The 26,578-nt window shown below is 39.5% G+C and overlaps 1 protein-coding gene across 3 annotated transcripts in view; it reads left to right on the forward strand.

Annotated features, from left to right (window-relative positions):
• PDE4D (phosphodiesterase 4D) overlaps positions 1–26,578 on the forward strand; it is a 1,125,373-nt gene that overhangs the window by 879,061 nt on the left and 219,734 nt on the right. For all 3 annotated transcript variants that reach the window (XM_082837394.1, XM_082837395.1, XM_082837396.1), the window contains one exon: positions 24,004–24,195. In XM_082837394.1, coding sequence (XP_082693520.1) covers positions 24,004–24,195 — 192 coding nt within the window. The remainder of the gene's footprint in view (positions 1–24,003; positions 24,196–26,578) is intronic.

The following is a 26,578-nucleotide window of genomic DNA, read 5'->3' on the forward strand; positions in this document are numbered from 1 at the left end:
CATGCTGGATCTAGAGTACAGGCTCAGTAGTTGTGGCACACGGGCTTAGTTGCTCCGCGGCATGTAGGATCTTCCCAGACCAGGGCTCGAAACCATGTCCCCTGCATTGGCAGGCGGATTCTTAACCACTGCACCACCAGGGAAGTCCTAGGTTTTATATATATATATATATATATATATATATATATATATATATATATATATATATATTATTTATTTATTTATTTATTTATTTTTATACAACAGGTTCTTATTAGTCATCAATTTTATACACATCGGTGTATACATGTCAATCCCAATCGCCCAGTTCATGACACCACCATCCCCACCCCCTTGCATCTTTCCCCCCTTGGTGTCCATACGTTTGTTCTCTACATCTTTGTCTCATCTTCTGCCCTGCAAACCGGTTCATCTGTACCATTTTTCTAGGTTCCACATACATGTGTTAATATACGATATTTGTTTTTCTCTTTCTGACTTACTTCACTCTGTATGACAGTCTCTAGATCCATCCACGTCTCAACAAATAACCCAATTTCGTTCCTTTTTATGGCTGAGTAGTATTCCATTGTATATATGTACCACATCTTTATCCATTCGTCTGTCGATGGGCATTTAGGTTGCTTCCATGACCTGGCTATTGTAAGTAGTGCTGCAGTGAACATTGGGGTGCATGTGTCTTTTTGATTATGGTTTTCTCTGACTATATGCCCAATAATGCGATTGCTGGATCATATGGTAATTCTATTTCTAGTTTTTTAAGGAACCTCCATACTGTTCTCCATAGTGGCTGTATCAGTTTACATTCACACCAACAGTGCATGAGGGATCCCTTTTCTCCACAGCCTCTCCAGCATTTATTGTTTGTAATTTTCTGATGATGCCCATTCTAAATGGTGTGAGGTGATACCTCATTCTAGTGTTGATTTGCATTTCTCTAATAATTAGTGATGTTGAGCAGCTTTTCATGTGCTTCTTGGCCCTCTGTATGTCTTCTTTGGAGAAATGTCTATTTAGCTCATCTGCCCATTTTTGGATTGGGTTGTTTGTTTTTTTAATATTGAGCTACATGGGCTGTTTATATATTTTGGAGATTAATCCTTTGTCTGTTGATTCATTTGCAAATATTTTCTCCCATTCTGAGGGTTGTCTTTTCATCTTGTTTCCTTTGCTCTGGTTTCCTTTGCTGTGCAAAACCTTCTAAGTTTCATTAGGTCCCATTTGTTTATTTTTGTTTTTATTTCCATTACTCTAGGAGATGGATCAAAAAAGATCTTGCTGTGATTTATGTGAAAGTTTGTCCTTCCGATGTTCTCCTCTAAGAGTTTTATAGTGTCCAGTCTTACATTTAGGTCTTTAATCCATTTTGAGTTTATTTTTGTGTATGGTGTTAGGGAGTGTTGCAATTTCATTCTTTCACATGTAGCTGTCCAGTTTTCCCAGCACCACTTATTGAAGAGACTGTCTTTTCTCCATTGTATATCCTTCCCTCCTTTGTCATAGATTAGTTGACCATAGGTGCATGGGTTTATCTCTGGGCTTTCTATCTTGTTCCATTGATCTATGTTTCTGTTTTTGTGCCAGTACCATATTGTCTTGATCACTGTAGCTTTGTAGTATAGTCTGAAGTCAGGGAGTCTGATTCCTCCAGCTCTGTTTTTTTCCCTCAAGACTGCTTTGGCTATTCGGGGTCTTTTGTTTATCCATACAAATTTTAAGATTTTTTTTTTCTAGTTCTGTAAAAAATGCCATTGGTAATTTTATAGGGATTGCATTGAATCTGTAGATTGCTTTGGGTAGTATAGTCATTTTCACAATGTTGATTCTTCCAATCCAAGAACATGGTATATCTCTCCATCTGTGTCATCTTTGATTTCTTTCATCAGTGTCTTACAGTTTTCTGCATACAGGTCTTTTACCTCCTTAGGTAGGTATAATCCTGGTATTTTATTCTTTTTGTTGCAATGGTGAATGGGATTGTTTCCTTAATTTCTCTTTCTGATCTTTCGTTGTTAGTGTATAGGAATGCAAGAGATTTCTGTGCATTAATTTTGTATCCTGCAACTTTACCAAATTCATTGATTAGCTCTAGTAGTTTTCTGGCAGCATTTTTAGGATTCTCTATATATAGTATCATGTCATCTGCAAACAGTGACAGTTTTACTTCTTCTTTTCCACTTTGTATTCCTTTTATTTCTTTTTCTTCTCTGATTGTGCTGTCTAGGACTTCCAAAACTATGTTGAATAATAGTGGTGAGCGTGGACATCCTTGTCTTGTTCCTGATCTTAGAGGAAATGCTTTCAGTTTTTTACCATTGAGAATGATGTTTGCTGTGGGTTTTGTCGTATATGGCCTTTATTATGTTGAGGTAGCTTCCCTCTATGCCCACTTTCTGGAGAGTTTTTATCATAAATGGGTGTTGAATTTTGTCAGAAGGTTTTTCTGCATCTATTGAGATGATCATATGGTTTTTATCCTTCAATTTGTTAATATGGTTTATCACATTGATTGATTTGCTTATATTGAAGAATCCTTGCATCCCTGGGATAAATCCCACTTGATCATGGTATATGATCCTTTTAATCTCTTGTTGGATTCTGTTTGCTAGCATTTTATTGAGGATTTTTGAATAGGTATTCATCAGCGATTATGATCTGTAATTTTCTTTTTTTGTAGTGTCTTTGTCTAGTTTTGGTATCAGAGTGATGGTGGTCTCATAGAATGAGTTTGGGAGTGTTCCTTCCTCTACAATTTTTTGGAAGGGTTTGAGAAGGATGGGTGTTAGCTCTTCTCCAAATGTTTGATAGAATTCACCTGTGAAGCCACCTGGTCCTGGACTTTTGTTTGTTGGAAGATTTTTAATCACAGTTTCAATTTCATTACTTGTGATTGTTCTGTTCATATTTTCTATTTCTTCCTGGTTCAGTCTTGGAAGGTTATACCTTTCTAAGGATTTGTCCATTTCTTCCAGGTTGTCCATTTTATTGGCATAGAATAGTAGTCTCTTAGGATGCTTTGTATTTCTGCGGTGTCTGTTGTAACTTCTTTTTCATTTCTAATTTTATTGATTTGAGTCCTCTCCCTCTTTTTTTGTTGAGTCTGGCTAAAGGTTTATCAATTCTGTTTATCTTCTCAAAGAACCAGCTTTTAGTTTTATTGATCTTTGCTATTGTTTTCTTTGTTTCTATTTCATTTATTTCTGCTCTGATCTTTATGATTTCTTTCCTTCTGCTAACTTTGGGTTTTGTTTATTCTTCTTTCTCTGGTTCCTTTAGGTGTAAGGTTAGATTGTTTATTTGAGATTTTTCTTATTTCTTGAGGTAGGCTTGTATAACTATAAACTTCCCTCTTACAACTGCTTTTGCTGCATCCCATAGGTTTGTATCATCTGGTTTACATTATCATTCATCTGTAGGTATTTTTTGATTTCCTCTTTGATTTCTTCAGTGATCTCTTGGTTATTTAGTAATTCATTGTTTAGCCTCCATGTGTTTGTGTTTTTTACGTTTTTTTCCCTGTAATTCATTTCTAATTTCATAATGTTGTGGTCAGAAAAGAAGCTTGATATGATTTCAGTTTTCTTAAATTTATGGAGTCTTGATTTGTGACCCAAGATGTGATCTATCCTGGAGAATGTTCCATGTGCACTTGAGAAGAAAGTGTAATCTTCTGTTTTTGGATGGAATGTCCTAAATATCAATTAAATATATCTGGTCCATTGTGTCATTTAAAGCTTCTGTTTCTTTATTTATTTTCATTTTGGATGATCTCTCTATTGGTATAAGTGAGGTGTTAAAGTCCCCCACTATTATTTTGTTACTGTTGATTTCCTCATTTATAGCTGTTAGCAGTTGCCTTATGTATTGAGGTGCTCCTGTGTTGGGTGCATATATATTTATAATTGTTATATCTTCTTCTTGGATTGATCCCTTGATCATTATGTAGTGTCCTTCCTTGTCTCTTGTAACATTCTTTATTTTAAAGTCTATTTTATCTGATGTGAGTATTGCTACTCCAGCTTTCTTTTGATTTCCATTTGCATTGAATATCTTTTTCCATCCCCTCACTTTCCATCTGTATGTGTCCCTAGGTCTGAAGTGGGTCTCTTGTAGACAGCATATATATGGGTCTTGTTTTTGTATCCATTCAGCAAGCCTGTGTCTTTTGGTTGGAGCATTTAATCCATTCACGTTTAAGGTAATTATCTATATGTATGTTCCTATGACCATTTTCTGAATTGTTTTGGGTTGTTTTTGAAGGTCCTTTTCTTCTCTTGTGTTTCCCACTTAGAGAAATTCCTTTAGCATTTGTTGTAGAGCTGGTTTTGTGGTACTGAATTCTCTTAGCTTTTGCTTGTCTGTAAAGCTTTGATTTCTCCATCGAATCTGAATGAAATCCTTGCCGGGTAGAGTAATCTTGGTTGTAGGTTCTCCGCTTTCATCACTTTAAGTATATCATGCCACTCCCTTCTGGCTTGTAGTGTTTCAGCTGGGAAATCAGCTGTTAACCTTATGGGAGTTCCTTTGTATGTTATTTGTCGTTTTTCCTTGCTGCTTTCAATAATTTTTCTTTGTCTTTAAGTTTTGCCAGTTTGATTACTATGTGCCTCCGTGTGTTTTTCCTTGGGTTTATCCTGTATGAGACTCTCTGCACTTCCTGGACTTGGGTAACTATTTCCTTCCCCATGTCAGGGAAGTTTTCAACTATAATCTCTTCAAATATTTTCTCTGGTCCTTTCTCTCTCTCCTCTTCTTCTGGGACCCCTATAATGCGAATGTTGTTGCACTTAATTTTGTCCCAGAGGTCTCTTAGCCTGTCTTCATTTGTTTTCATTCTTTTTTTTTTTTTTTTTTTTTTTTTGTGGTACATGGGCCTCTCACTGTTGTGGCCTCTCCCGTTGCGGAGCACAGACTCCGGGTGCGCAGGCTCAGTGGCCATGGCTCATGGGCCCAGCCACTCCGCGGCCTGTGGGATCTTCCCAGACCGGGGCACGAACCCGTGCCCCCTGCATCGGTAGGTGGACTCTCAACCACTGCGCTACCAGGGAAGCCCTCATTCTTTTTTTCTTTTTCTTTTTCTTTATTCTGTTCCGCAGCAGTGAGTTCCACCATTGTCTTCCAGGTCTCTTATCCATTCTTCTCCCTCAGTTATTCTGCTATTGATTCCTTCTAGTGTAGTTTTCATTTCTTTATTGTATTATTCATCTCTGTTTGTTTGTTCTTTAGTTCTTCTAGGTCTTTGTTAAACGTTTTTTGCATCTTCTTGATCTTTGTCTCCATTTTTTTTCCGAGGTCCTGGATCATCTTCACTATCTTTATAATGAATTCTTTTTCTGGAAGGTTTCATATCTCCACTTCATTTAGTTGTTTTTCTGGGGTTTTATCTTGTTCCTTCATCTGGTACATAGCCTTCTACCTTTTCATCTTGTCTGTCTTCCTGTGAATGTGGTTTTGTTTCACAGGCTGTAGGATTGTAGTTCTTCTTTGTTGTGCTGTCTGCCCTCTGGTGGATGAGGCTATCTAAGAGGCTTGTGTAAGTTTCCTGATGGGAGGGACTGGTGGTGGGTAGAGCTGACTGTTGCTCTGGTGGGCAGAGCTCAGTAAAATTTTAATCCACTTGACTGCTGATGGGTGGGGCTGGGTTCCCTTCCTGTTGGTTGTTTGGCCTGAGGCAACCCAACACTGCAGCCTACCTGGGCTCTTTGGTGGGGCTAATGACAGACTCTGGGAGGGCTCACACCAAGGAGTACTTCCTAGAACTTCCGCTGCCAGTGTCCTTGTCCCCATGGTGAGCCACAGCCAAGCCCATCTCTGCAGGAGACCCTCCAACACTAGCAGGTAGGTCTGGTTCCGTCTCCCCTGGGGTCACTGCTCCTTCCCCTGGGTTCTGATGAGCACACTACTTTGTGTGTGCCCTCCAAGAGAGGGGTCTCTATTTCCCCCAGTCCTGTCGAAGTCCTGCAATGAAATCCCACTAGGCTTCAAAGTCTGATTCTCTAGGAATTCTTCCTCCTATTGCTGGACCCCCAGATTGGGAAGCCTGACATGGGGCTCAGAACCTTCTCTCCAGTGGGTGGACTTCTATGGTATAAGTGTTCTCCAGTCTGTGAGTCACCCACCCAGCAGTTATGGGATTTGCTATTACTGTGATTGTGCCCCTCCTACTGTCTCATTGTGGCTTCTCCCTTGTCTTTGGATGTGGGGTATCTTTTTTGATGAGTTCCAGTGTCTTCCTGTCGATGATTGTCCAGCAGCTAGTTGTGATTCTGGTGTTCTCACAAGAGGGGGTGAGAACACGTCCTTCTACTCTGCCATCTTCTCATTGTTGCTTTCTATTTCTGTACCCTCGGTTATATTTTTAAAGGCAATTTTGGTAGAATTATTACAGTTTTTGTTTTCAGTTATTTTAAACTTATCTACTTAATATATGATATTTAAATGGTATTTTCACAAAGGATTTATTATTTGATAATTCTTATTCATCCAATTAAGCCATTTGAAAATTAATTCTTAATAAGTCTAAATACATGAATAGCCAGAAATGAGATTGAGAACCGTATTTTAAAAACCCACCTCTCAAACAGAAAATCATAATCTCTGTGGAGACATATGGTTTAAAGCATATCCCTCTAAGACCTTCAAGTGATTCTAGTATCCTACCTGGTGGAATCACTCATCTGGAAGAATGAGCATGTGCAAATAGCAAGAAAAGTTATGAAAAATATAAGTATGCTTTGGAAATTTTGGCTATCAAAAAAATAAAGAAAAAAAAGAATGAGGAAAAAACTAATCTGAAATAATAAGATACCTTTTAGGAAAAAATACAGTACCACATTCCCATTTTCAGCCATTCCATTGTTTTTCTGTCCTTTCCTGTTCTATCACAGCCTCAAAGGCAAATTTATTGTGAAACTAATGATGATCAAGCTTAGAGCCTTTCACTGTCTGAGGCCCATTCTAAGTTCTAGAAAGGAGGCTTACTGGCCACTGTACATAATTATAGGTTTTGTAAAATTTGCAGAAGTAGGAATTTGAGGGGTATTATTTTTCTCAAAACAGACTCTCAAAATTATAAAACCTTCACGTGCCATGAAACCAGGATCCCATCTCTGATACCATGGCTGACTGGAGGGCAGACAGGAGGATGTTCAAGATAAATTCTATTAAAATGTCTTTTAACAGTCCAGCATTCCATGCGCTTTTCCAGATGATTTCTTCAAATGAACTAATCAAACTTCATTAGTTCTTTCTTTAAAAAAGTGACTGATTCCTGGCTGAAATAAAATAATAGTAATAATAGAGTTCATTTGAAGTAGAACCACACAGGTAACCATGGTAAATAATAACCAGGCTATAGTAAGTAGTGCTGCATGTAAAGATGTTAATGTATTCATAATACAAGTATTTATTGAGTACTATGTACCAGGCACTAGTCTAGGTGCTGAGCATATGTTAATGAACAAAGTGGATAAAAATCCCTACACTTACAGAGATAAATACTAATGAGCAGAGTACGATAAACAAAATAAGTAAATGAATGCTATGGAGAAAAAGAAAAGGAGGCTAGAAAAGGCTAGGAAACTACGGCGGAAATTTTATTTTAGTTATTTTTTTATTGAAACTTTATTTTTTTCCAGCTTTACTGAGATGTCATTGACATAAAACATTGTATAAGTTTAAGATGTGCAGTGTAATGATTTTATATATGTATATATTGCAAAATGATTACCACAATAAGGTTTGAACACATCCATCACCTCACATAGTGACAGCTATCTGTGTGTGTGTGGTGAGAACTTTAAAAATGTACTCTCTTGGGGGCTTCCATGGTGGCGCAGTGGTTAAGAATCCAGCTGCCAATGCAGGGGACATGGGTTTGAGCCCTGGTCTGGGAAGATCCCACATGCCACAGAGCAACTAAGTCCGTGTGCCACAACTACTGAGCCTGCCCTCTACAGCCCATGAGCCACAACTACTGAGCCCATGTGCCACAACTACTGAAGCCCGTGTGCCTAAAGCCCATGCTCCGCAACAAGAGGAGCCAGCACAATGAGAAGCCCGAGCACCGCAAGGAAGAGTAGCCCCCACTCGATGCAACTGAGAAAGCCTGTGTGCAGCAATGAAGACCCAATGCAGCCATAAATAAATGAATAAATAAATAAATATCCATAAATAAATAAATAAATAAATATATATATATATATATATATATATGCTCTCTTAGCAATGTTCAAATATACGGTATTGTTAACTATACTCACCATGTTGTATGTTATATTCCTGGACTTATTCATCTTATAACTGGAAATTTCTACCCTGTAACCGCCTTTACCTGTTTCTCTCATCCCCTACTCCCCAACCCCTGGCAACCACTGATCTGTTCTCTGTATCTATGAGGTTTTTTTTTTTTTTTTTTTTAGATTTCATATATAAGTGAGATCATACAGTATTTGTCTTTCTCTTTCTGACTTATTGAACTTAGTGTGATTGCCTTCAAGGTTCATCCATGTTATTACAAGCAACAGGATTTCCTTCTTTTTTTTAGCTGAATAATATCCATTCCGTGTGTGTGTGTGTGTGTGTGTGTGTGTGTGTGTGTATACTATATTTTCTTTATCCATTCATTGGTCAGTGGACACTTAGGTTGTTTCCGTGTCTTGGCTATTGTAAATAATGCTGCAATGAACATGCGGGTACAGATACCTCTTCCAGATAGTGATTTCATTTCCTTTGGATATTATATACCCAGAAGTGGAATTTCTGGATCATATGGTAGTTTTATTCTTAATTTCTTGAGGAACCTCCACACTGCTTTCCATAGTGGCTGTACCAATTTACATTCCCATCAACAATGTACAAGAGTTTCTCTCACTAGGAAGCTAGCTAGGAAAGGTTAGGAGATTAGGATGGCAATTTTAAATAGAGTAGCCTGGGAATATCTCACCGTGAATGTGACATTGAGCTGATACCTGGGTAAAGAATATTCCAGCAGAGGGAACTACAAATGCAAAGTCCCTGAGGAGGAAGCGCTCCTTGAACATGTGTTCAAGGAAGAGCCAGGGGACGAAGAGGCCGAGGCACAGTGAGCCAGAGGGAGAGAGGTACAGGGTGGGATCAGAGAGGCCTCAGGGGCCCAAATCCACTGAGGAGGGCCTTAAGCCCCCGTAAGAACAGAGTATTTATTCTGAGTGCAATAGAAAGCATTGGAGGGTGCTGAGCCGGGACTCCTAGGGATCTGATTAACGTTTTAGTGGGATCACTCAGTCTGCGATATAAAGAATAAAGAAGTCGGGGGCACACCATTAATTACCAGTGTTCCAGTGTGGGCTTATCAGAGCAATCTTAGTTGCTCTGTGTCACAGAAGAAATAAATATACACAGAAACATCCTCACCCCCACCTTGTTAACAAGACGCTCTTCCTCTCTTGGGCTTTAGCTTAATGAAGCCAAGGTTTGATGAAAACTGCATTTTGGAAATAAAAGAGCTCAGACGTGGTCTCAGGAGCAAAAGGCTGGTGGTAAGGTTGGTATTTTCCTTGCACACAAAGAAAGTAAAACCAGGGGAAACCTTGCAGGACTGCATCTGATGCTCACGTCCAGCCCAGCCGGGAGACCTGTGCTTTACTCTTCCCATCCCCTCCATACTCTCAGTTTGAGATTAGCACCTGAAAACTGGATGTCAAGGAAAGGAACACGTGCTTACTTATTTTATTCTCAATCACAGTGAAGCCTGGACGAAATTTTCAGAAATATTAAGGTCTACCAACAACTACAAAAATAGACACTTTCGTTGTCAACATATATACAGGTTAAATATATGACTTGAACCATTCATTATTTTTAGAGATGTACTGCAAGTATGGACCTCACTTTGCCACCACAGGCTTTGCCTCTAACTCCCAGCACTGCAGCCCCATGTTAGGACCTGTTTGAGAACCTTTGTTAACAAATTTTCAGCCATAAAAAAGAATGAAATAATGCCATTTGCAGCAAATGGATGCCACTAGAGATTATCATACTAAGTGAAGTAAGTCTCAAAGAGAAAGACAAATACCATATGATGTCACTTATAAGTGGAATCTAAAAAGTGACACAAGTGAACCTATCTGTGAAACAGAAACAGAATCATGGACATAGAGAACAGACTTGTGGTTGCCAAGGGGGAGGCGGTTGGGAGAAGGATGGAGTGGGAAATTGGGGTTAGCAGATGTAAGCTTTTATGTATAGAATGGATAAACAACAAGGTCTTACTGTATAGAACAGGGAACTATATTCAGTATTCTATGATAAACCGTAATGGAAAAGTATTTTTAAAAAGAATGTATATATGTATAACTGAATCACTTTGCTGTACAGCAGAAATTAACACATGATAAATCAACTATACTTCAATAAAAATAAATTTTAAAAAGAAATAAACCTCAAGTAAAACAATCCTGAGTTTGAGCTTTTTAAATTTTAGATCGAATCTTTTAGAAAAATCAGCCTTTTGCCATCTTGTTTGGCAAAAACCTACTAATCAAGTCCGGCTTATTCCTTCTGGCCTCCAGTCCAAACATCAAACTCACACCATCGTTTTCATCTTGAATCTCTTTATTGGCCTCTGTGACTTGAGAGTGGCATAGACATGTCAGAAACAAATGTTGTGTGTTCCCTGAGATCATCTGATATTTTTACTCATAAATAAGCATATGCCTATACCCTTTTTGCCAGGCTTTTGTTTATAAAAAACATGTGTGAAAACAAAGGGTAAAATTACATTCTCCATGCAAATATACATATTATGCAAGATAACATGCACACTGTCACCTCTGTAATCCACTAATGTGCTAAATACCATGCCCTCTCACGGTGTCCTATTCAAATTTGAGATGCAGTTTTGGGATTGATTGGAAAAAACCGTCATTTATGCATATCACTGTAAAATGCATTTTTCTACAGTCTCATCTCTATAGATAATCTGAACAAAGTAAATATTAAAATGGGGAATTGGAAGAAGCAGTATTTATTTTCTTTACTCCAGAGAAGGTATTTGATCTTGCAGGAAAACTTTGAATGTTAAATATCACTGGCGTTGATTAGAAACAGGTTTCATAGACTCGTGGTATTGATAACAATGGTAAAATACTTATCATAGAGAGAAAAAATATTTTTTTTACATCTTTATTGGAGTATAATAGCTTTACAATGGTGTGTTAGTTTCTGCTTTATAACAAAGTGAACCAGTTATATATATACATATGTTCCCATATCTCTTCCCTCTTACGTCTCCCTCCCTCCTACCCTCCCTATCTCACCCCTCCAGGCAGTCACAAAGCACCAAGCTGATCTCCCTGTGCTATGCGGCTGCTTCCCACTATCTATCTACCTTACGTTTGGTAGTGTATATATGTCCACGCCTCTCTGTCCCTTTGTCACAGCTTACCCTTCCCCCTCCCCATATCCTCAAGTCCATTCTTTAGTAGATCTGTGTCTTTATTCCTGTCTTACCCCTAGGTTCTTCATGACATTTTTTTTCTTAAATTCCATATATATGTGTTAGCATACGGTATTTGTCTTTCTCTTTCTGACTTACTTCACTCTGTATGACAGACTCTAGGTCTATCCACCTCATTACAAATAGCTCAATTTCGTTTCTTTTTATGGCTGAGTAATATTCCATTGTATATATGTGCCACTTCTTTATCCATTCATCCGATGATGGACACTTAGGTTGTTTCCATTTCCAGGCTATTGTAAATAGAGCTGCAATGAACATTTTGGTACATGACTCTTTTTGAATTATGGTTTTCTCAGGATATATGCCCAGTAGTGGGATTGCTGGGTCGTATGGTAGTTCTATTTTTAGTTTTTTAAGGAACTTCCATACAGTTCTCCACAGTGGCTGTATCAATTTACATTCCCACCAACAATGCAAGAGGGTTCCCTTTTCTCCACACCCTCTCCGGCATTTATTGTTTCTAAATTTTTTGATGATGGCCATTCTGACTGGTGTGAGATGATATCTCATTGTAGTTTTGATTTGCATTTCTCTAATGATTAATGAACTTGAGCATTCTTTCATGTGTTTGTTGGCAGTCTGTATATCTTCTTTGGAGAAATGTCTGTTTAGGTCTTCTGCCCATTTTTGGATTGGGTTCTTTGTTTTTTTGTTATTGAGCTGCATGAGCTGCTTATAAATTTTGGAGATTAATTCTTTGTCAGTTGCTTCATTTGCAAATATTTTCTCCCATTCTGAGGGTTGTCTTTTGGTTTTGTTTATGGTTTCCTTTGCTGTGCAAAAGATTTGAAGTTTCATTAGGTCCCATTTGTTTATTTTTGTTTTCATTTCCATTTCTTTAGGACGTGGGTCAAAAAGGATCTTGCTGTGATTTATGACATAGAGTGTTCTGCCTATGTTCTCCTCTAAGAGTTCGATAGTTTCTGGCCTTACATTTAGGTCTTTAATCCATTTTGAGCTTATTTTTGTCTATGGTGTTAGGGAGTGATCTAATCTCATACTTTTACATGTACCTGTCCAGTTTTCCCAGCACCACTTATTGAAGAGGCTGTCCTTTCTCCACTGTACATTCCTGCCTCCTTTATCAAAGATGAGGTCACCATATGAGCTTGGGTTCATCTCTGGGCTTTCTATCCTGTTCCATTGATCTATCTTTCTGTTTTTGTGCCAGTACCATTACTGTCTTGATTACTGTAGCTTTGTAGTATAGTCTGAAGTCAGGGAGCCTGATTTCTCCAGCTCCGTTTTTTGTTCTCAAGATTGCTTTGGCTATTCGGGGTCTTTTGTGTTTCCATACAAATTGTGAAACTTTTGGTCTAGTTCTGTGAAAAATACCAGTGGTAGCTTGATAGGGATTGCATTGAATCTGTAGATTGCTTTGGGTAGTATAGTCATTTTCACAATATTGATTCTTCCAATCCAAGAACATGGTATATCTCTCCATCTATTTGTATTATCTTTAATTTCTTTCATCAGTGTCTTATAATTTTCTGCATACAGGTCTTTTGTCTCCTTAGGTAAGTTTATTCCTAGATATTTTATTCTTTTTGTTGCAGTGGTAAATGGGAGAGTTTTCTTGATTTCACTTTCAGATTTTTCATCATTAGTATATAGGAATGCAAGAGATTTCTGTGCATTAATTTTGTATCCTGCTACTTTACCAAATTCATTGATTAGCTCTAGTAGTTTTCTGGTAGCACTTTTAGGATTCTCTATGTATAGTATCATGTCATCTGCAAACAGTGACAGCTTTACTTCTTCTTTTCTGATTTGGATTCCTTTTATTTCCTTTTCTTCTCTGATTGCTGTGGCTAAAACTTCCAAAACAATGTTGAATAAGAGTGGTGAGAGTGGGCAACCTTGTCTTGTTCCTGATCTTCGTGGAAATGCTTTCAGTTTTTCACCATTGAGGATGATGTTGGCTGTGGGTTTGTCATATATGGCCTTTATTATGTTGAGGAAAGTTCCCTCTATGTCTAGTTTCTGCAGGGTTTTTATCATAAATGGGTGTTGAATTTTGTTGAAAGCTTTCTCTGCATCTATTGAGATAATCATATGGTTTTTCTCCTTCAATTTGTTAATATGGTTTATCACATTGATTGTTTTGCGTGTATTGAAGAATCCTTGCATTCCTGGAATAAACCCCACTTGATCATGGTGTATGATCATTTTAATGTGCTGTTGGATTCTGTTTGCTAGTATTTTGTTGAGGATTTTTGCATCTATGTTCATCAGTGATATTGGCCTGTAGTTTCTTTGTGACATCCTTGTCTGGTTTTGGGATCAAGGTGATGGTGGCCTCGTAGAATGAGTTTGGGAGTGTTCCTCCCTCTGCTATATTTTGGAAGAGTTTGAGAAGGATAGGTGTTAGCTCTTCTCTAAATGTTTGATAGAATTCGCCTGTGAAGCTATCTGGTCCTGGGCTTTTGTTTGTTGGAAGATTTTTAATCACAGTTTCAATTTCAGTGCTTGTGATTGGTCTGTTCATATTGTCTATTTCTTCCTGATTCCGTCTTGGCAGGTTGTGCATTTCTAAGAATTTGTCCATTTCTTGCAGGTTGTCCATTTTATTGGCATATAGTTGCTTGTAGTAATCTCTCATGATCTTTTGTATTTTTGCAGTGTCAGTTGTTACTTCTCCTTTTTCATTTCTAATTCTATTGATTTGAGTCTTCTCCCTTTTTTTCTTGATGAGTCTGGCTAATGGTTTATCAATTTTGTTTATCTTCTCAAAGAACCAGCTTTTAGTTTCATTGATCTTTGCTATCATTTCCTTCATTTCTTTTTCATTTATTTCTGATCTGATTTTTATGATTTCTTTCCTTCTGCTAACTTTGGGGTTTTTTTTTGTTCTTCTCTCTCTAATTGCTTTAGGTGCAAGGTTAGGTTGTTTATTCGAGATGTTTCCTGTTTCTTAAGGTAGGATTGTATTGCTATAAACTTCCCTCTTAGAACTGCTTTTGCTGCATCCCATAGATTTTGGGTCATCGTGTCTCCATTGTCATTTGTTTCTAGGTATTTTTTAATTTCCTGTTTGATTTCTTCAGTGTTCTTCTTTGTTATTAAGTAGTATATTGTTTAGCCTACATTTGTTTGTATCTTTTACAGATCTTTTCCTGTAATTGATATCTAGTCTCATAGCATTGTGGTCAGAAAAGATACTTGAAACAATTTCAATTTTCTTAAATTTACCAAGGCTTGACTTGTGACCCAAGATATGATCTGTCCTGGAGAATGTTCCATAAGCACTTGAGAAAAATGTGTATTCTGTTGTTTTTGGATGGAATGTCCTATAAATATCAATTAAGTCCATCTTGTTTAATGTATCATTTAAAGCTTGTGTTTCCTTATTTATTTTCATTTTGGATGATCTGTCCATTGGTGAAAGTGGGGTGTTAAAGTCCCCTACTATGAATGTGTTACTGTTGATTTCCCCTTTTACGGCTGTCAGTATTTGCCTTATGTATTGAGGTGCTCCTATGTTGGGTGCATAAATATTTACAATTGATATATCTTCTTCTTGGATCAATCCCTTGATCATTATGTAATGTCCTTCTTTGTCTGTTCTAGTAGTCTTTATTTTAAAGTATATTTTGTCTGATATGGGAATTGCTACTCCAGCTTTATTTTCGTTTCCATTTGCATGAAATATCTTTTTCCATCCCCTTACTTTCAGTCTGTATGTGTCTCTAGGTCTGAAGTGGGTCTCTTGTAGACAGCAAATATATGGGTCTTGTTTTTGTATCCATTCAGCCAATCTGTGTCTTTTGGTGGGAGCATTTAGTCCATTTACATTTAAGGTAATTATCGATATGTATGTTCCTATTCCCATTTTCTTAATTGTTTTGGGTTCATTATTGTAGGTCTTTTCCTTCTCTTGTGTTTCTTGCCTGGAGAAGTTCCTTTAGCAGTTGTTGTAAAGCTGGTTTGGTGGTGCTGAACTCTCTCAGCTTTTGCTTGTCTGTAAAGGTTTTAATTTCTCCATCAAATCTGAATGAGATCCTTGCTGGGTAGAGTAATCTTGGTTGCAGGTTTTTCTCCTTCATTTAAATATGTCCTGCCAGTCCCTTCTGGCTTGCAGAGTTTCTGCTGAAAGATCAGCTGTTAACCTTATGGAGATTCCCTTGTGTGTTATTTGTTGTTTTTCCCTTGCTGCTTTTAATATGTTTTCTTTGTATTTAATTTTTGAGAGTTTGATTAATATGTGTGTTTGCATATTTCTCCTTGGATTTATCCTGTATGGGACTCTCTGTGCTTCCTGGACTTGATTAACTATTTCCTTTCCCATATTAGGGAAGGTTTCAAGTATAATCTCTTCAAATATCTTCTCAGTCTCTTTCTTTTTCTCTTCTTCTTGTGGAACCGCTATAATTCGAATGTTGGTGCGTTTAATGTTGTCCCAGAGGTCTCTGAGACTGTCCTCAGTTCTTTTCATTCTTTTTTCTTTATTCTGCTCTGCAGTAGTTATTTCCACTATTTTATCTTCCAGGTCACTTATCCGTTCTTCTGCCTCAGTCATTCTGCTATTGATACCATCTAGAGTATTTTTAATTTCATTTATTGTGTTGTTCATCATTGTTTGTTCCATCTTTAGTTCTTCTAGGTCCTTGTTAAATGTTTCTTGCATTTTGTCCATTCTATTTCCAAGATTTTGGATCATCTTTACTATCATTATTCTGAATTCTTTTTCAGGTAAACTGCCTATTTCCTCTTCATTTGTTTGGTCTGGTGGGTTTTTACCTTGCTCCTTCATCTGCTGTGTGTTTTTCTGTCTTCTCATTTTGCTTATCTTACTGTGTTTGCGGTCTCCTTTTTGCAGGCTGCAGGTTCGTAGTTCCTGTTGTTTTTGGTGTCTGTCCCCAGTGGCTAAGGTTGGTTCAGTGGATTGTGTAGGCTTCCTGTTGGAGAGGACTAGTGCCTGTGTTCCGATGGATGAGGCTGGATCTTGTCTTTCTGGTGGGCAGGTCCATGTCTAGTGGTGTGTTTTGGGGTGTCTGTGGACTTATTATGATTTTAGGCAGCGTCTCTGCTAATGGGTGGGTTTGTGTTCCTGTCTTGCTAGTTGTTTGGCATAGGATGTCCAGCACTGTAGCTTGCTCGTCGTTGAGTGAAGCTGGGTGCTGGTGTTGAGATGGAGATCTCTGGGAGATTTTCGCCGTTTGATATTATGTGGAGCTGGGAGGTCTCTTGTGGACCAGTGTCCTGAAGTTGGCTCTCCCACCTCAGAGGCACAGCAGTGACTCCTGGCTGCAGCACCAAGAGCCTTTCATCCACACGGCTCAGAATAAAAGGGAGAAAAAGTAGAAAGAAAGAATTAGTAGAAGTAGAAACAAAGAAAGAATGAAAGAAAGAAAGGGAGGGAAGAAGGAAGGAAGGAAGGAGGGAAGGAAGGAAAAAAGGAAAGAAAGAAGATAAAGTAAAATAAAATAAAGTAAGGTAAAATATAATAAAGTTATTAAAATAAAAAATTATTATTAAGAAAAGAAAAGCAAAAAAATTTAAAAAAAAAACGGACGGATAGAACCCTAGGACAAATGGTGGAAGCAAAGCTATACAGCATAAATCTTGCTCTCAACGTCCACTTCCTCAATTTGGGATGATTTGTTGTCTATTCATGCATTCCACAGATGCAGGGTGCATCAAGTTGATTGTGGAGCTTTAATCCGCTGCTTCTGAGGCTGCTGGGAGAGATTTCCCTTTCTCTTCTTTGTTCTCACAGCTCCCAGGGACTCAGCTTTGGATTTGGCCCCGCCTTTGCGTGTAGGTCGCTGGAGGGCGTCTGTTCTTTGTTCAGACAGGACGGGGTTAAAGGAGCCGCTGATTCGGGGGCTCTGGCTCACTCAGGCCGGGGGGGTGGGGGAGGGAGGGGCACGGAGTGCGGGGCGGGCCTGCGGCGGCAGAGGTCAGCGTGACGCAGCAGCCTGAGGCGCGCCGTGAGTTCTCCCTGGGAAGTTGTTCCTGCATCCTGGGACCCTGGCAGTGGCGGGCTGGACAGGCTCCCCGGAAGCAGGGTGTGGTTAGTGACCTGTGCTCGCACACAGGCTTCTTGGTGGCGGCAGTGGCAGCCTTAGCGTCTCATGCCCGTCTCTGGGGTCCGCGCTTTTAGCCGCGGCTCGCGCCTGTCTCTGGAGCTCCTTTAAGCAGAGCTCTTAATCCCCTCTCCTCGCGCACCAGGAAACAAAGGGGGAAGAAAAAGTTTCTTGCCTCTTCGGCAGGTCCAGACTTTTCCCCGGACTCCCTCCCGGCCAGCCGTGGTGCACTAACCCCCTGCAGGCTGTGTTCATGCCACCAACCCCACTCCTCTCCCTGCACTCCGACCGAAGCCCAAGCCTCAGCTCGCAGCCCTGCCCGCCCCGGCGGGTGAGCAGACAAGCCTCTCGGCCTGGTGAGTGCCGGTTGGCCCTGATCCTCTGTGCGGGAATCTCACCACTTTGCCCTCCGCACCCCTGTTGCTGTGCTCTCCCCCGCGGCTCCGAAGCTTTCCCCCTACGCCACCCACAGTCTCCGCCCGCGAAGGGGCTTCCTAGTGTGTGGACAGTTTTCCTCCTTCACAGCTCCCTCCCGCGGGTGCAGGTCCGTTCCTATCCTTTTGTCTCTGTTTTTTCTTTCTTCTTTTGCCCTACCCAGGTACGTGGGGACTTTCTTGCCTTTTGGGAGGTCTGAGGTCTTCTGCCAGCGTTCAGTAGGTGTTCTGTAGGAGTTGTTCCACATGTAGATGTATTGCTGATGTATCTGTGGGGAGGAAGGTGATCTCCACGTCTTACTCTTACGCCATCTTCCGGTGAAAAAAATGAGAAAAAATATTTTTGAAATAATTTTCCAACTTGCTTACACTTCATTAAGCTTGAGGGCGAACCATCCCCCTCATCCTGAGTGGTAAACCACCAAAATGGATTCCGTCATACAGACAACAGCCTGGGCTACCATATATACAGCAGAGTCAGGTAAAGGAGAATAAACAGCACTGTAGTTGTGTCTCAAGTACCGGTACCAAGCTAGACCCAGTGGCTGGAGGCCTGAGGTCGGCAGGACTGTTTCTGCTCATTCTACTCCACCGGAACCCCACCCAGGTTGTGGGATCTGCATGCCTTCCATGTTCCTAGCAGGAAATTGTTCTTTCTCCTCGGTGAGGAATATCTAGAGAAAAATCAACAGTCTCTACTCTCTCCCCGGATGTTATCACACTGGAATGATGGAGTGGACCGGAGACAGCAACTAAGTTGTAAAAGCAGCTCAAGCCGTAAGAGCAATCTGGCTCTAGCACCTGTCACCTCCTTGATTGCCAAGGTTGATCCTGGTGCTTTGGCTGACCAGCCCTCAGTTCCCTCTCTCTCCCATCTCTCCCTGAAGGTTCTTCCCAAGGCAGTGTGCTCAGGAAAAATCTGGATGGAAAGTACCCCTTAAAGAAAAAGGGTAATAATAGTAAAAACAACAATAGCTGCTAAGTATATGGAATGTGCTAGCTGCCGGGCAGTGTGCTAAATGCTTTCCAGATATTATATAGGGCCTTATAATTGCCCTAGAACTGGATACTGTAATTGTCCTTATCAGGGAATGGGAGCTTAGAACGGTACAGTAACTGCCCAAGAGCATGCAACTAGAAGGTGGCAGAACCAAGATATGAAATTTAGACGCTTTCTAATTCCCAAGTGAATGTCTTTGGAATATTTTTGGTATCTCCCCATCTCCCAGCGGGAAGATCTCTGTTGTCAATGCACCATTGTTAATACACAGCAACAGAAGCAGCTCTCAGATGCTCCTGACTTGAATAGAGCCTTCCAGGGTCCCCTCCAGCGTTCAGCAGCTGCTCGTTCTCTCCAGGGTCTTCCCCGTGGGAGCTCTTCACAGATGCTTTGATAATGGGACCTCTGTTGATCGGGGCTTCCCACAGCTGCTCCACTGGAGTCCTCATGTGTCTCGCCTTCATCAAACTCCACACTGGGGGTCAATGTTGAGTGTAAGGTCCTGATGGCCAGGTGACATGAGATGAGCTGTTCACCCGGGATGATAGCAGGACCACGGCTCAGGAGAGAGTCCACATCATGGGCAAGAAGGGATGCAAAATATGTAAACCAGAGAAGCAGGGTGTAGCATCAGGCCAAAAAACTGAGAAATGATCCCAAGCGGACAGATGATTACAAGGTCAGTAGACACAAAGTGTGGGAGCAGTGGAAGAGGCTGAATGGAAGGTGGATCACGACAGGTAGTCCAGTAATTCTACTGATTTGGAACAGTGTAGAGAGCTGGGGAGCAGTTTGGTTGGTTGGTCAGTTTGCTTGTTTTCTCTTTGGTTTTTAAAGGGTCCTGAGTGGAGTGAATGGTCCTGAGTAGTGCTAGATGCACACAGCCTTCAGTAGTTCTAATTGCAACAGGCTGGCAGGGCCATTACTCTTTACCGCCCCCCACTGGGGACCATGCACAGCTGCGTTGCTGCTTCTCCACTAATGACTTCTTGGTAAGAGCCAGCTCTGTCAGGGAACATACACATCATTGAACTGCATTAAGGACAGCAAACATGTGGGACAATGGAGCATCTCGCTTAGTTTCATTTGCTAAGACCTTCTGCAGACTCACCATCCCTCCTTATTCCAAATGAACTCTAAAACTCTGTAACGAAACCCACCCAAAAGGTTTCAGCAGAGACTGTTTTGCACCTTACTGTTGTATTCAAAACTGAAAAAACAGAGGATTTGGAAAATTCCAAAATTGGGGGTCATATAAAGACCAAGGCCCAGAATTAGCCTTGGCAAACGTGATCCATAAGTTGTCCAGAATGTTGACATTTGAAGTTCTATCCTGGTGAGGAAGCTAAGAGATGTTCCTCTATTTTTATAATGAATAAGAGGAGGCTTTGCAATAGAGAGAGAAACACAGGGGCCATTCTCCCAGGCTCTGGAATCAGACAGTTTGAGTTTAAAACCCACTGACAAACTGTATGGCCTTGAACATGTGACTTAACATAGAGCCACTTCTTTATGACTCAGATTCCTCATTGGTCAAATGGAAAATATAGTGGCTACTTCAAAGGGTTATTGTGGGGATTCAATGAGATAACATACATAAAGCACACAGCACAATTCCTAGCGCTTGGAGAGTGTTTCAAATGCTTTATTATCATTATTATCATCATTATGATTATTACTCTCACCATCATTATTAGTCTCAGACATTCTTACTCTCCCCAAATCTATACTTACTTTCCTAAACTTCTGCTAGTCTTATACTTGGGCTTCATCTAATTGGCAGTGAGTGGAAAGAGGATTCATTATATCAAAGTGTTTGCCAAAGAATGTTTTTGGCAAATTCACAACTGATCTCTTTGGTCCCAACGTCTAAGGTTAGGGTTACTCCTCATCACCTTCTTGTTTTGTTAATAATACCATGACATTGACTGTTTATAAAGTTACGTTTCAAAAATGAACAGCTTATTTGAAGCCATCCATATTTTCAGGCTAAATAAAGTCTCAGTTAATATACTATCCACCGAATGAAGTACTGCCTTGAAGTGTTCCCAACCTAATCTCTCCCAAGAAAAGATCCTTAGTTCTAATATTTGAACAAAAGAGCTCATTTTTTTAAGTAAGCATAAATGTCTAATAACAAATCAGTGACCATTTTTTAGATCATTCTCAATCTGTTCGTAAAGCTAATACTAATATTTCTTAGGCTAATATATTTTCATCAATATTTGGTAATCACTTCCTGTAAATTTTGAGGTTTTATTTTTTGGATAATATTTAAGAGGTTGTTTTCATGAGTCTTTAAGAAATAGATAGTTTTGGCATTTATTTACAGTAGATTTTCCTCAAGAAAGTGATCTCCATCCAATGGCCAAATTGTTATATTACAACCTGCAAAGAAAAGTATCAAAGCCCATATGCTCCCATATCAAGCACTTTATGACCTACTAATAACCATTTGGTTTTAATAGGTAATACTACTGCAAAAACTGTTAAATATTTTAAGATACTTATCAGTATTTGTTCCAAAACTGATAGTGGAGAATTTTTTTTGTTAAGTCAAGACTTGCTTAATTTAATTGGAAAGATTATGATAATAAAAAAGTGCAAATTTCTGATTTGGGGGTAATATTGGTATTTCCTCAATTGAACTGAGAAAAACTAAGCCAAAAATCGTACTCCTGTATCTCCTATATTTCTGTTTCTGCATAGCATGAAAAGGATACCATATTTTATTTTTTAAAACAGTAAGAACATTTTGATATTGGAGGGGAATCAACAAACATTTTTTATGTGTTCACATTAAGACCTCCTCATGCTGAAGAGCGGCCATCACTATCTCCTTAGAGCAGAAATCACCCCTATCCTCTCCCTATGCAGAGGTCTTTTATGTCTTTCAACTGTATACTGAATGCCTTCAAAAGCCCTCTTTAAATACTACTTTTCCATGAAGATTTCTCAGATATCCCAGCTTGGATTAATCTCATCTCCTTTATTTTTGTACCTCAACGTGCTTATGGTAGGTACTTAATAAATGCTTATTGAGTTAAGCATATCCAAGAAGAGCCTGCCAGAGATCCTGAATAAGTCTCTTTAATGATTAGACGTCCCTTCCCTTTGGCCTTTCTCAGGATTGTTAAAGTCCCAGATGCATGAAGTATCTGTCCGCAAGAAACAGATGTCCCTGTTTGGGTGTCATAGTTGCTGGTTTACAGGATTATGCATTACAGCTGGGAGAACTTCAGGAATAGTAGATAATTAAATCCAGTTAGCTCAGTAACTTTGGTCCATTAACCTTTCTAGGAGCTGGTATCCTTGTCTGTAAAATGAATCTGCTCAAGTAGATAATCTGTCAATGTCCTGTAAGGACCAAATGAATATATCTGTAAAGTGACAAAATTCTAAGAAAATTTTAAATTGAAAAACATGTTTACAACTGGCTAAGCTAGATTATGAGTTTTCCCTTTTTTTTTTTACTAGACGGATTGATTTGGAGTCAATGTTCTACTTTGGTCATAGATTCATAGGTGATTCATGAAACATCAAGCCCCTGGATAATTCTTCCAGTTTGGCCTCCAATCTTTGGGTCATAACACTATTTATTAGTAACTCCAGTAGAAAAAGTAAAAGAATATTTTAAAATTAGCCAGTTAATAGTTTGGATAAAGGTTCTAATAGGAAAAACGTTGTTAACAACTGAACTTGAATTCATTTGTTCACTTCATTCAACAACTTTTTAAACCACATACTTGCTGAGCTATCCTGAGCTATCACCCTCCTCTTATAAGAACACATGAGAATTGACTTTATTTTACTACTGGTTGATGCTAGACTAGAAAAGCTCTTTGTAGAAAGTTTATCTAGATTATAAAGACTGTGATGTTAAGAATGGCATGTATGGTTCTTTTTTTCCCCCAGACTCTAAAATCTGTATTGCCAAGTATCATGTCTTTAATTCATTTGATCATTAATTCAAACCACTTGGTAAAAATTTTCTGAAGTGCTTAGAACACCCAGAATCTCCCTTCTCAGAGAGCTCACAGTCTAGGAATGGAGATCAAGTGGTAATTATTTCCAGCTCATTGTAAACGCTATCAGTGGGGAGTGGGAAAGTCTTGGGAACACAGAGAAAGGGCATCTCATGAAGCTCTGGGGTATCAGGGCAGCATTTCAGATGAAGGCTAAGTCCTCAAGGATAAATAACAATTAGGCAGGAGATTGGAGGGTTGAGAAATTGGGGAGCAGAAGGTTAGGTAGTGAGAGTCTGATACAAGTAGGTGGTGGTTCAATATGAGGGGAGTATGAAGTTCCCGATGGAAAAGTGTTGCATATCGAGGTTGCGAAAAGGGTTCGTTGTCTTTGAGAACAGATGCTTAAGACTCTGTCAGTTCAGCCAAGAAATGTGAACTTTATCCTGAGGACAACAGTGAGCCACTGTAAGGGTTTGAACTGATGAATAACACAGTCAGGTTTAGATTTTAAGAAGAATCATACAAGGTGGAAAATGGATTCAAGAGACATTATTATAAAGGCTCTTATAGTAATGTAGGTGACAGTTGACGGAATCCTGAACTTAGTATACTGGCAGTGGGGATGGAGGGAAGTGGCCACAATAGAAATTAGTGATTGGGTAGGTGTAGGTGGGAGTGGAGAAGCCCAGGTTTGGGGAATCAAGGATATTAGGCATGTAATGGGCACTTGTTGAACTGAACCCAAATATTTAGTGAATTACTATGTAAAAGGAATTCTGTACTTAGGAGAGCTAGTCTTTGCAGAATGGCTCCTTGTAAACTGAAATTGAGTTCAGAGAGACCTATATATTTTGTATTTGGTCAGTGAACAGAGGTACTCAAAGGTGTAGGAAGACAAGTATATGAAGTCAGTGTGTTTTTTCTCTTTTGTGTATTTTGGTATTACCATTTTTTTTGACAGCAGGAATCAGCTGTAAGTTTTCCTATTGTCAGTTCCTAAACTGAAGTCTCCCTTTACTAAACTATTAACATGCAATTCACAGCAATGTCATTCTTTCTCCTTAATTGACAGCTTCGATGTGGACAATGGCACATCTTCTGGACGGAGTCCCTTGGATCCCATGACCAGCCCGGGATCTGGGCTAATTCTCCAAGCAAACTTTGTCCACAGTCAACGCCGGGAGTCCTTTCTGTATCGATCCGACAGCGATTATGACCTCTCGCCAAAGTCTATGTCCCGGAACTCCTCCATTGCCAGTGACATGTAAGTGTGAGGGGGAGCAAAGAGAAGAGGGCGTGCTTAGAGAAAAATCAAGTAAATTTCCCTCTAGAGTTGATAAAACCAATGATATTTGTTCAACTGCATCATTCTCTAATTTAAAAAGGATGGTGGCTAAAATTATACAAGTTGAAGATAAATGGTAGATTGAATCTGTCACTCTTGATAAGAAACATTTATTTTCCCAGAGAATACATTGTCTGGGAAAAGAGAGAATTAAATTTGCAATGGAGACATTTACACTTAAAACTTTAGCTTATATTCATGTAGGACCTGAGTTTAGCTACCCAACCATGTGAATATTTTCGAATATTTTGACAGGCTTTAAACTCAGTTTGCAAGTCCCTGTGATATTAGCACATAGAGCCCTTTGAATATATCTCCATTGACATACTGTGCAGATGTTAGCCCTGGTTTGCCAGTTCATTTGAAATCTTTGTGAAGGTTCGCCTAAATTAAACCATTTTGGGAATAGTAATCACGGGAGGCAAGTACAGAAAACATTAGACAGACTTGAATATCATTTTAGACATGCCACAGCTTGGAAAGTAATTAAAACTGATAAGCAGATTCGCGGATCATACGCCATCATTAGCTCATTTTCTTGTGCTTACTGTAGTGTTCATTAGTTTCCTAGTTTCTGGAGGCTTCTAAGTAGGATCTAACTCTCACTCAGTACCTGCACTGTCATTGGCGGTCACGCTGCCTCTGTGTAGAGTTAGTGTCTACTTTTCTCCTCTGCATCTAGGCATTTGTCTGATAACATCACCATCTTCTCATGACACCATCTCAAAAACTCAGCACAGGTTGCAGTACATCTTAGAGGAGCTGTGTGGGGTTCCCGAGGGTCTACTGTTATTCTTGGTATTCTAACAGATCAGCAAGGTATCTTAATAGGTCTCTGTGGGATTCTAGACATGGAATTATGCTTTACTCACTTCCCAACCTATGGCTCTTAGTTGCCATTTATTAACGGTTGTAAAATGACAGCATTGTCTTCTCCCTAGGAATGGGCAGCTAAAGTACAATCACTTTGGTTCAAATGCTGAATTATGAAATCCACATTGTGTAACTGTCTTTGAGAACTGCAGGAGAGAGAAGAAAACTCTAAGACAGAGTTCTTGTCTCAGATAACTAATAATCTTATGAAATGACAGGTTTTAGATCAAATAATTAGTGAAAAAGACAGTATGTAAGTCCTAATTTCTGTCCTTGTGGTCCACAGGCAAAAGCATCTCATCACCTACCTCTATGCACAGGTCTCCACCATCTTTCAAAAACTATCCAATCTACCCTTTTTTTATCTGTTGTTTTTGGTAATAAAACTTCTGCATAATCATATCTCTGCCCATCCTTCCAAGGCCACCCCAAGATCTACATCTATTCTCTATATTTCCTTATATGTTGTTGTTGCCTTAATATTCTGAAATCTATCTTCAAATCATACTGACCTCTGAAAATCCATGAATTCAAGTAATGTTTATTGGCCACCCATTAAGCAGAAGGCATGGTGCCAGTTATTAAAGGAAATACAAGGTGCATTTCATCTCCTAGCTGCCATCACTGTTGTGTGCTCTCTTCCCTACTGCTCACAGACCTCTTCTTCACCAGCTTCTCTTATCACCCCTTAACATATTTCCCCAAAGTATAGCCCGACCCTGTGGGCTCTGCTTTAGAAAACTCTTTTGTATGTATGTTCGACTATCAGCCTTCATCAGATGACTTACTGCTCAGTATCTCTGGCCCTGCAACCTCAGTTGAGCTCCAGATCCATAGCCCCTAATTGCCTTCTGGAAATTTAGACTTTCCCGTTCAACTGTTCCTTCACACTCACTAATTAGTACATATTCAGCATGAATTCATTGTATTGATGGCGTCCACTCTCCTTCACTACAAAACAACTTCCTTTTCCCATTGGTTTTATTTCTATGTTATTTGTATCCCATTTTCTTAGGTTTGAAAATTAAGACATTTGTTTATTCATTCACATGTAATAAAAATACTTACTGGAAAGCTATGGTGTGTTTAAAGCTCCCCGTCTGCATGGGGGTAGGGCGAGAGGCAGGGCAAAAGGGCTGACCTTTTAGACCTTTGGAATAAAATCTGGTGAGCACCATCCTTGAGGCATTTATGAGAGAAAAGGAGAAGAGAAGGAGAGTTTGCCAGCCAGGGATAGTCAGGTGAAGGGGGCAACATTTAGATAATGTGGGGCGAGGGAAGTCATGGCTCAGTTAAGGAATGACTGGTTGGTGTGAGTAGGGAAATGTGGCAGGAGAAAAAGAAGGTTGGAATACAGCGTATGGGACCTCAGAGCCACAGGTTTTTAGCTGGGATCACGTGATTGCATTCTTGTTTTTATTGCTTCTCA

This window comes from Leucopleurus acutus, assembly GCF_964270905.1.
Source record: "Leucopleurus acutus genome assembly, chromosome: 3".
Taxonomy (NCBI): domain Eukaryota; kingdom Metazoa; phylum Chordata; class Mammalia; order Artiodactyla; family Delphinidae; genus Leucopleurus; species Leucopleurus acutus.